The sequence below is a fragment of the Cupressus sempervirens genome, chromosome 5 (genome assembly GCF_028749045.1).
Source record: "Cupressus sempervirens isolate cs-2001-9-10 chromosome 5, ASM2874904v1, whole genome shotgun sequence".
Lineage (NCBI taxonomy): Eukaryota > Viridiplantae > Streptophyta > Pinopsida > Cupressales > Cupressaceae > Cupressus > Cupressus sempervirens.
Window position 1 is genome coordinate 565,123,997 of NC_143122.1, and position 12,036 is coordinate 565,136,032.

The following is a 12,036-nucleotide window of genomic DNA, read 5'->3' on the forward strand; positions in this document are numbered from 1 at the left end:
TTGACTTGACCTAAATGGTTAGTTTCAAAGTGCACCAAAATTTCTTGACCGTTTTTTACCAATGATATGGTTTGTTTTCCCAATGCTTGCATATCCACCATTGTTTGTGTATCCACAATTGGTTTTTCCATTGATCAAAGGAAAGAAGGACGAAACAAAACTAACAAGAGCAAATATATTAAAAAAAAAAAGTCGGAAAGTGCACCTGGAAACCCCTGGCTTAAAAGCCTACCCCTATCTTGCTGTGGGCTGGGCCCAGCCGTTGTTTTTCCTTTGGAAACAAGCCTGTGTGAAATCTGAGCTTGTTTGCTGCCTGGGCCCAAAGAATTCGAAGACAATTTTTATTTATTTATTGGCCTCTTCAACCGACCATGTCGAACACGGTGCGTCCTTTCTAAATTCCACCGCAGATAAGTCTATATGCGAAGGCAAACTTGGAAGAAAGCAAACTAACATCTCACTTTCCCCATAGGTTCTTCAAATCTAAATTAAATTTATTATTCAATGGCACACTCTAGACCTCAAAGAGTCTAACCATAGATTAAATGCATACATACATTTCGCTTATGTTGTGCCGCTCCGTTTGTTGATTTGTTGGATCCAGGTAATTCGTCGTCCTCCTCTTTCAATCTCTAACAGCTAGGGTCTCGAATTTTGCTACTGCGAAGTCTGAACCGCGCTTATCAACCCTAAAACGTCTCGCACTTATGAAAAACTTAATCACTAGTTTTGGGTGCTTGTAAAGGGCAATTATAAATGTCAGGGTTATCGCTTGCAGTAGCTCCTTGTATGGAGGACAGAAGATAAGAAGAGGAAAACAGAGTAGAATAGTTGAATAGTTGGACTCGGGGCATCATGAAGTCACTGTGCATCACAGAGCTACAATTGGTAACCTTTATTTAGTGTTATTCGGTGGCGATTTAATTTCCTTGCTTGACATTGCTTGTCCTATATTTATTTCCCTATGTTTTCTTATTTTATCATTTTCCCTTCCAACATTATGGGTGAACTTTCGTATTCACAACTTGAGTAGTTGTTGGTATTTTCCTATGATGTTTCACATTGGTGCAGTATTCAATTGCCACTGCTTTAGTGGTTCACCCAGGGCTTATACTGCATGTTGGAAAAAGTGGAGCTAGTATAATAAGTAATAAAAGCTACATGCCTATATTGGGGTCTTTTAACTGTGTGTAGCACACCACACATTGTGGCTCTACCTAACAAGTTGAAAAACAATCTACATATGAGATCAGTGGGGGACATTGTGTTAAGAAATGGAGAAATAGTTATACCCTTCTTAAAGTCTTGCATGTGCATTAGCAGGAAGTCAATACACAGGATTTCAGTACGTATCTTCTAACTTGTTGCTACAGTGCGCACTAGATTTCTTAATTTTTGCCAGATTTAAAAGCTTGTCATTGAAGATTCAAACTATCAAAGCATGTTTTGTAGTTTTGAATTGGTTGTGTTTTTCATGGCTACCTGTGGATTCAAGTCCAGCTGTTGAACATTACTGGTACATAATATACTAGGCTCAAACAATGAACAAAATACCCAAGACCGAATTCCACTCTGCCTAAGAAACAAAATCACAGTGATGAGCCTGGGAATTAGTCAAATAAGGATTCCAATGAACTTCAAAGATTGATATTTATGTTCTGAAAAGGAGGTTCCATGCCTTCTATTCTCCAGTTTTGCATTTATGACATGGAGTGCAATCTCTTGTAGAGCTAAATTGAATTTCAATATAATGTTGTCTATAAACCCACTTGGATGGTGAATTTGGTTGAATTTGTGACCTTTATTGACTCAGAGAATGTGGTTTAATCTTTACCATTTCAGACATTTTGAAAATTTATGAAAATTAAATCCAATTAGAATGTTATACCATTTGCCAATTTTGTGTGCTCTGTAATAGTGTTCTTGGTTTCTTAATATATTTATAGTTTATCCAACCAAACAGGTGCTACTCATCCCAGTATATGAGCAATGGTCTCTATTATTTCTGCTAAGATCTTGAGTCCTCTGTTTACTATGAGGCTCTTGACTGAAAGGGTATTTATTGTTTCTTTGGCAATGTCAGTTCATCTATGCCATCAAATTAAAACTTCTTGTGAATTTTATGCTTGGTTTGGGGTAGCTGATAGACTTTGTTTATCCACATTTTGAATTGATAATTAAGTAGGAATGTCTCTCGTCGTTAAAGAAAATTGAAATGGAGTAAGCAGATTAATCGATTTTTTAAGCGAAAAAAATGGCCTCTGCAGCGAAATTCTCAAACAAAGAAATAAATGCAGTTTTGAGCGTACCTCAAGTATAGGATAAAAATGAAAAATATGGAGAATTAGCCCAAATACCTGGTCTTTCATACCTTCCTGTTGCATGTCTCTGAATTCAAGGGCTTCTTTGCCCTGCTCATTAACTGGATTTTTCAGCCCTGCTGCAAGGAAACTCGTAACTGTCAACCAAAGGACTTTATGAGGAGGAGGGCTAGATTGCTTTAACAACCATTCTTCATAGCACAAATTGCTCCGAACCCCTTTATCAATTCAACACTATTCCCAAGATGGTGCTCGATATCATCAGAAACTGTGCATATTTTTATGATTCTTTCAAGTCTATATGTTTGGAGAGCATTCTTTTCTCCGCTATTTGTTTCATCATGCAATTCTAGTGCGCTCGAATTTATGTTTGTGCAGCTCAGATGAAAAAAAACAGAATTTTTTTGGCATTAGCAACGGAAAATGTATAGAGATTCTATCAAATGACCACTGCCCACATTCTAGGAATGAAAAAAATCAGAATTTCTGCCAAATGACCAGTGCCCACATTCTGAGAATGAAAACAAATCAGAATTTCTGTCAAATGACCAGTGCCCACATTCTGAGAATGAACAAATTAAGGGTAATATACAAAGAGAGGATCTTGTTAGAATATTTGATACCTTAGATAGTAACAAAGATGGCAGTGTAAGTGGAGAGGACACAGATAGCTGGTGTCCCTGCCATAGCCGTGGCTCATGCATTTCGCTGGAGCAAATTCCTCTCCGTAATGGCGGGGATGTCTGTGTGAACAGTATTCTTCAGCCCTTATTCAGCCACCATGTCATCGTAGAAATTGGGCGGCGCAAAGCTTTTCTTCAACCATGGTGAGAAGCAGGAATAAAGGGTGCATGGCAGCCATTTTAGAACACTTAGGGCTTCCAACTTGAGAAACCAAGAAGTTTCCAGAATTTTCGGTGGTTTCTCTAATTTTCCTAAGTTTTCCATGTTTTTTTCCATTGTTATAATGTTCAGAAAAATTTGTATTTTCTGTAAACGAAAATTATTTTTCTGCTTGCTTCATCCAATGAAAAATCAGATAAACCAGATTTTTCAATTTTCAAAAATAAACACTTATATATAAGTATAATGTTTGTTGCAGAACGAAATATAATACTTTGCGCTGATTGATCTGTCAACAAAGTCAAAATAACAAATAGGGACTGAACGAATGCGATAGTTACCTGCCTGTCGGCAGGAACTAAAAATGATCACATTCAGTTAAAACTTCGAATGAAAAGAAACAGAAACTTTGCCGTAACAGCGAACGTGTTGACGTAGACAAGGTAAGGACTCCTTTAAATTAACCAGCAAATGAGCTTTCCAGTTTTATTTCGCGCTTTCTGTGGATTTTGGAAGATCCATCATATCAATTATGCTCTTACCATTGTGGCAGCCAATACCTACCATTGTTAGCAAAGGAATCTAAAATTTGGATAGGCTCCTCCTGGTTTTGATTTGAAAAAATATAATTTGGTTGTGTTTTAGCAAGAGGCGAGAATGGTGGGAGCAAATGTAAAGGCTGAGACGAAAGTGCTTATTGACAGGAGGAGTGGTCTTGAACAAGAGATGAATGCAATTATCGCTCGATTGTCTGCGGGCCCCAATGGACCCGGTCTCAATGGCAACCTCCTCGACTCTGATGTATGTCAACAGTTGCTTATTTGCTTCTTCTTCTGTTTCATCGTTTCTTCTTGCCATGGAAGGCGCTCAGTTTATTCTTCTTTGATCATCCCCCCCTGTTTTAATTAGATTAAATTTTTAGTTTTAGCCCCTGTTATAAAGTTTTCTTTTATATTTTTCGTGGGCAAGTTTTGCTTTACAGGTTAATTTTGACCTAGATTCCACTATGTTGAACTTTGGCTTAGATGACATTATTAGGGTTATCTCTTTTGTTTATTCATCTCTTAGAAATGTGCTACATTAGCTAGCTGAACATGTGTTGGTCCAATTTTTAGATTTTATTATGTTTATTGAAGCCAGCCCCTGCTTTCTGAACTTCAGTATTCTTGCCACTTCAAATAATCCCATCCACATTTTTCCTTCATCGATATTAATTAATTTTTATAAAGACAAAATTATGTGCGCCTTTTATAAATTTAGCTTTTTTTGGCGTAGTCTATGTTACATACACACTGATAACCATTGGTTATAGGCGGGCCTGCTTCTTCCACATGACTGATTGAGCCATTATGTACTTGGAAGGGTTTAATCCCACATAGACAGCTTAAAAGCTCTCACTGGTGCGGCTGGACTTTTTACTGTTGGACCTCTTACACAAATAGTTTTAATTTATTTTTACGGTTAAATTATCAATGAGGTAATTGGCAACCTTTAGCATTTGTGGGTTAAGATTAGACCGCTTTCTGAATATTTTTGAACATGTGTGATATGGATTACCCCCTATGTCCACTACATCAGAACCTTGCCACATCTCCATCAGAATAATGGATCGCATTTTGGGTGTGAGGGGTATCTAAACTCGATTACACCATGATGAGTAACCCTATTGCCGTGACAGTAGAACTTTTTCGATCTCGTGTCAGTGCCTTTCTAGTATCTGAGATTGCACATGTTCAAACTAAAGGTGTAGAAAATAATCTTTAGCAGAATTGTCCATCATTCTTTTAACATTTGTGGATGGAGCTAAAATATATATGTTTACACAAAGACATTTCATGTTTGTAGGCCATTTTGACTATCCTATAAAAACAGAGAGTTCCTACTGGACTACACAATGAGTTATTCATCACTATTAATCATAAGATACAAAATCACAGACTGCACTGACAATGTCAAAACCATAATTGATAACAGTTAATGGAAATTGTTTTGGAGATACTACACCAACTCAAATACTGATCAGTTCTCTTTGTTTGATGGGTGCTAACCTTTTTGTCATCTTTAACATTGGTATGAACAATTCTTGGACAATTCGTTGGAGTGGAGATGAGTTTTTGATGTTGAGGAAAAATGGTCACTGTTCATAAATCTCTTTGTTGCTCTCTGTACTACAATGTTATGTTATCATTCCTGATTATGAATTCTAACTTGCAAGTTTGATATGGTTTGTTAAGTTTTAACCTCAGAAACTGACCATTCCACCTGGAAAATAGTAACAGCTAAATATGCAATTGGGAGAAGGTGGGACACCTCACCTACAGCGACATTGTTAATGTGATTGCCTTGTGACAAATTCCAAAGTCATGATATTCACAGTTCTATTGCAGAATTATCTTTGAACTAGTTCGACTATTTCCTGGCTTGTGAAAATTTTCTTCAACCAAGAGAAACTTACAAAATCTCCTAGAGAGCGGAGCCAGGAACTTCTTTGAATGAGTCACGATAGTTTCAATATGTTTTCTGCAATGATTCTATACTGACCGCTCCTAGAAATTCAGCGATGATGCGGAGCTGAAATTCTGAACACATGACATAACAATGGAAATGTGGAACAGAAAGTGCTGAAAATATTGAATGTGCAAAAACATATAAGAGTTGATGTATGAGGTGCGGCACAATTGTGAGTGTAAATCAGCTGGAAGAACCAAAATAAAAATTTGAATTTCTGGAGTGGCATGGCAGTCCACCCCAGTTAGACAGTATCTGAAATCTGAACTAGCTTTTAAATTTTTTCTTAAGACTTTCTGAAAAGGGTAGGATAACATTGTTGTGTGCTCAATTAGGGAAGACAACATGGTTGTTTGTTGAAGCCAGCATAATGAGGCTCATCTGGACTTGCCAAAATCTGAGGTGACTCAAGCTTGCTAAGTCTTGGAGATCCTGACTCGGACTCAGCCGAGTCTTTCCCAGATTTGCCCTTTCTGACCAAGTGTTGGTGAAACTGGACCTAATATTCGGCCATTTTAGTTCTTTGTATAGTTTATGACATGCCCCTGGACTATATATAAAAATATATGAAATATAAAATTTTAATGTCCTATCTTTGCCTTTATGTTAGCCTCATTTCCACATCAAAATATATACATGAAATATAATAATTAAATGTGTAACATGGTATTTTCCCCTAGCCATTTTGAGAACCATATTTTAAAGTAAATCTAGATTCATAACAGGATGACAAAGTGGTAGTTATAACAGTTACTTCACATGGAGAAATTTATCAACTTATTACAATTCATTAGAACAGAAACCAGTAACAAACTAATCTAGTTCACATGAAAAACAGTTATAACTTCTGTATCTATTTTGTTTCCATTTCTATTGCAATCTTTAGAGATAACATAACGAAATATCAATTTAAATAACATGATACAGAATTATGACAATGATGAATGATATGTACAAAAGAATCAACTGCCATACATGAAGCAGATGACAGTCACTGTGTTGAGCAAGCCTCGACATCTAGTGGAGAGGAGAAGTGTACACTAGAAATGTGTCCCACTCTAAACCCTTCTATCCAAACGATTCCATGAGTTTGGAATGCTTGAATGCCGGCTTAGAGCTCCCTATCCACGGAGTGCAAGAGAGTGTATTTCAAGAATAAGAAGGCTCTCAGATGAGCCTTAGAGATACTCTTCTTGCTAGTAAACCATGCAATGGGAGGTTCCCAAGACAAGATGCAAGAATGCAAATGTCTCAAGGAGTTCTTCAAGAATGCAATGCAAGTATGGAAACTAAGCTAAGATGATAATGCAAAATACAGCTATGCTAAAACATGTATGAGAGTGTTACGATCCAACTATTAGACTATATGATTTAAGCTACATGTAAGAATGAAAGCTAAGCTAAGCTAGAATGCCATGGATGAGAGAATGTAGACAAGAAAGAGAAGTTCTCCACAAAGCTCCAAAGAAACCTGTTAGAAAACCTGCAGAATAACAATATTCAAATTGAGGATGGATGCTTTGAGGGGGAAAGCTCTCTCCCTTTTAAAGTCGTACGGACGGTGGAGATCAAGATGAAGATGGTGGATGATCAACGGTGGAATTTGAAAAAAGGAGTGATCCATGTGCACACACAAGTCAACCAATAGAATATAAGTTGACTTGTCATATAAGACAAAAGTCACAAAGCCTTTTCTTTTAATTGCAAAATAGAAAAAGGACTTTATGTGCGCACTTTAAGTGGGTTAGAAGAATGGGGTCTTTTATTTAATTAAAAGGGGACATGTTCTTTTAATCGAATAATGAACTTAGGATAGCATAGTCAAACTATAGGTTATAATCAAATAAATTGATTATTAGCAATTTGGTTTAGGTAAATGATTAAATTAATTTAGCCAAAATGTTGAAAAGGGGGCTAATAGTCTAGATGACCATTTTTGGGTGATTACATTTGCCCCTCTTTGACTAATGTGTGATCGATCTGGGAACACATTATGTCAAAGAAAATAGAAAGCCAAGTAGGCGGTGATAGATATAGATATCTGATTTTGAAGAACGAAATGTAGAAAAAGATAGCAAGTCCTAAATGTACAACCTGATAGTGGTAGTACTGAACACTAGGATAGAGATGATGTCAGAATTCAAGAAGAATACTAACACTGATGTCAGAATTCAAGAAGAATACTAACACCTAGCAAAGCAGATAGATCAAGAGCAAGTGAAAAGATCAAACAAATGCTCTTAAGAAGTAGATAGCTGTAGCAAGAATTGATAGACAATTTCTGCCCCTTGGGATCGAAATTGAAATGAAGTAAGGGGAATGTAGAAATGAGCTAGATATGAATAAATCAAGATATAACAATGTCCGGGATGATAGATGAATGATTATAACCAAAGAGTGACTATAAGAAATTGATAGAATGCCCCAGTTTGACCAAAGTTGACCGTGAAGGATATAGCATAAAAATTAGGTCGAAACGAGTAGAAAGGTGATTTAGACGTGAAAAATTGAATAGAAGTAGATATGAAGCATAGAAATGATGAAGACATGAAGAAATGAAGATGCCCCAGTGATGATTTAGAGATTAGACCTCAAAAGGTCAGCTAACTGCTCAGAAGAAAGTAGAATTTTAAAAGACAATTTTGACCATCAAGATGAACTCGGATTTTGATTTCGGTCCCGAAAATGAATCCAGGACATCGAAATTATTTAAGAGGTCAAAACTTTATATAATGTGATGATAAGATAGAAAAGAGATGAAGCGAAAGATTAAGAAGGTGAAAAGACATGAACAAGAAGAAAGTAAAGAAATATATGAAAGGAGTTAGTCGATATGTCCACAAAAAGATGAAGAGAGAGCTCTCCCCATATGCAAGAATATAAGATTAAGCTAGAAAATGAACCTAAAATGCAAGCTAATATGCAAAGTGGTTTACCTGCAAGAAGCGCATAACATTTAGACTCTTAATTTCATCATTGAGCATTTATTAGGGACATCATGAGATCATACAACCATCACTAGTATAACTATGAAGATATGAATATGATCGATATCAGATAGGTATGTGGAAATTCAATCTAAGCATCAGAGACATGTAAGTCAAGATAACTACGCGATTAGATTCCCTAAGTTTAATTTAGCAAGATTACACCTATATCAAGGCATAAGCGCCAGGATAAACCCCGAGTGTGGTCTTGCAAAACAGTCAAGGATGATACATCCGTAAGTCACAATGTTGAATAGGACAAGCATAAATGCTTACAACACTATAGACAAACAAAGTATACCCACAAGCAGAAATCAAGAAAATATGTCCCATGCCCCCAGTCTTCTAGTTAATGACATCCTCGAAAGACTATTAGGTAGGGAACACATGGCAAAAAAATCATCATAGATAGCACACAAAGTAGATAAAGATTAGCATAGCTCAGTCGTTTAAATGTTCAGGTGTGTGTGTGTAAGTCACTTGGCCATTTCTTCAAGACTTGATCCTGATAGTGAGAGAAATATTGTAGCATTGGAGACCGTAGGTAAACTATCTGAAAAGTGTTGAAAAACACTTGATGTCAAGGTGGGGGAAGTGTTGAGAAACATTGTTTTGTGAGTTGTCAAACAAACCCTAATGCACAAGAATACCTCAATAGGCTAAGTAGCTATGCCCCTGAGATAAGGACAAGAAACAATTCCAAGCTAGGAAATGTGTAGCAAAGTAGGTGATTGAGACTGATAGACATAGCTGCAAGGGTTTCAAGTAGCGCCTATTTCTAGGTTTTCTCCATTTGACAGATTTTTTTTCAGGACTTTTTTGAAAAAAAAAATTGTATTTTTGTATTTTTGTATTTTTTTGGTGATACATCAAAGTGCCTATTGCTAGGTTTTCACTAAGATGATCTTTTTTCAGGACATTTTTTGATTTTTTAGTATTTTTTCATAATCATATATGATTTTTTCGATTTTTTAGAAGGTTTTAAGAGATTACTAGTTCTCGAGCGAGATCACATCATTTTCTCCTAATGTCTAGCAAGGTATAGGACACGATGGAGAAACAAGCCAGTGGATAAGCATAGATGGATAAGAAAGTAGTATGAAGCAAGTAAAAGTGATCCTCAAGGACTGACTCCTCAAGAGTACCCAAGCTAGGGAAAGAGGTGAAATAGTCATATGAAGCATGTTTTGGATAAGCAATGGAAGTAATGAGAAAGATAGCATGTAGGATCAGTGGTGAAGCCAACAAGTGCGATAGCATATAAGATAAGTGATGAAAGCCAATGAGTAAGATAGCATGAAAGTGTGTAATCCAAGAGAGTAGACATGTCAAGAGGCCTATGAGAACCATGTTTTATATATTGTGATCAAGACTCATGTGGTCAACTAGATAGGATAGCGATGGGATAGAGCAATAAGAATAAAACTCAAGATGGAGGCTATGAGTGAATGGGAGAGCACAATAGAAAATCTTGTGGATAAGATAGCCAATATGCAAAGATAGCTCAACATTGTCAAGATCAAAGAGAGAAGAGGGGATAGATGGATGATGGAAGAATTACGCATGACGCCTATTTGCCAGGTTTTCATCATGGTACTTATCCATGGTCCCACAAGAAATATTTTTCACCATAGGATAAATTTATTTCTCTTTACTTTTGCTACCAAGGTGCCACAAGAAGTGGTTTTCACCAAGGCGCATTTTTATTTTTTTAATTTTTTTTTGAATTTTTAGAAAGAGCTCAAGTTGTTTGAATGTAGATAGTGCTCCTATAGAAAAGATAATTCATGACAAGCCAAGACCATAGAAAGGTATGCTCAAAGATGTTGATAGGGTGATGAAAGAGAAATGGTAGTAGGAAGAGTATATGGAGGATAAGAGTTCATGTATAGAAAGTAACTGTAAGCTTTAGAGGATTTCATGAGGGTAGCTGAAATATTGGACAAGATCAATATTGACACACACCTTGAAGGGTATTGGAATGATGGAGGAATCATGGATGAAGTAGCTTGAGGTTTAGATGTATGAGGTGGTAGAAGAGATTTGGAAAAAAGTGGAGCGGAAGGCTTTGGAATATTTTTAGAAAGATTTTTGAAAGATGGAATGGAAGCCTTTGGAAGCTTGAATGTCAACTTTGAAGTATTTTCAATATTCAAGTCTTTTAAAAGAGACTTGGGAATCCATATAGCTCTAGATATTCCTTTGATACTTCAAAACACATTTCTTCAATAATGGGTTTAGGAACCTATATTTTCTTTGATTTAGCTTTTTTAATAGTGGACCTTTGTAGTCTCTTTTGTGCATTCTCCTTCTTAGAATTCAAATGTCGATTAGATGGGACATAGTGATCTTTCTTTTTCAATGGATTCTTATGTTTATTCTCACTTCCAAAGGACTTGGGATTTGTGGATGAATAAGGATGATATGATTGGTTTAGATGTATAGATGGGTGAAAAGTCATCAAGGATGAGTGTCTTTGTTGATCTTGAGGTATTATAGGAGAGCTAGGGAATGAGCTAGGAGTGAATGTAGGAGATGGAGGAACATAAGGCCCCAAAATGGATGGAAGGTTTGAATGCTTTAGCTTAGATGGATAAGGACCAAGGATAGATTTAGAAGATGCAAAGGGATAGTGGGAAGGGATATCAACATCTTTAGAATGAGCAACATGGTCAAAGCCATCAATAGACTCATAAGTACCTTTAATAGGAACAACATTTTTAATAGAAGCACTTGAAGCTTGAGCACAATTTTGAAGTGGATGTGGAGAAGTAGAACATGAGGGGACACTTTGATCTTGACAAGTAGCTTTGGATAGCATAGGAAGAGAACTTTTCTCATAATTTTCAGTAAGCTCAAGGGAGATAATGGAAGTGGTATCTTCATCATACTCAGGAGGTAGACAAGATATAGGATATGGAGGGGAAAAATATTGAAAGAGATGAAAGGGTGCTTGATCTTGATCTTTCTTGACATTTATAGCTTTTTTTTTTTGAGAGTCCTCTTGACATGGAGCCACTTCTAAGGACAAGGGAGAATGAAGAGTGAATGGAGTAGTGCTTGGATCTTTAGGCTTAGTAGCATGGAAAAGGTTTGTAGTGAAGTGAAGGTTAGCTTGAGTTTCTTTTAGAGGTAGCCCTTGAAAATAGGCATAGTGTACGTGAAAAGCATTAGGTTGTTTATTTGATAAAGGCATGTTGGAAAGCTTTGAAGTGTTGGGAGATTCATGAGTGTTGGAAGAAGTGGAGGTATCAAGGAAACCATCACTAGACATAGGCTCATTAATATGATCTTTCTCAAGAAAAGTATCCTCATCACATGAGTCACTAGAGATATCAATAATTCTATTATCAATAAGATCTTGGATTTTATGTTTC

General features: G+C 36.5%; 1 protein-coding gene across 14 annotated transcripts in view; it reads left to right on the forward strand.

Moving 5' to 3' along the window:
* The first annotated feature begins 256 nt into the window (after positions 1–256).
* LOC149557185 (26S proteasome regulatory subunit) overlaps positions 257–12,036 on the forward strand; it is a 93,503-nt gene continuing 81,723 nt past the window's right edge. For 2 of the 14 annotated variants that reach the window (XM_089831898.1, XM_089831907.1), the window contains exons 1-3: positions 572–888; positions 3,424–3,607; positions 3,810–3,965. In XM_089831898.1, coding sequence (XP_089688024.1) covers positions 3,822–3,965 — 144 coding nt within the window. In that variant the 5' untranslated portion in view covers positions 572–888; positions 3,424–3,607; positions 3,810–3,821. Of the gene's footprint in view, positions 1,346–3,423; positions 3,608–3,809; positions 3,966–12,036 lie in introns of all 14 variants that reach the window. The other 12 variants (XM_089831900.1, XM_089831899.1, XM_089831902.1 and 9 more) reach the window with 12 other exon arrangements.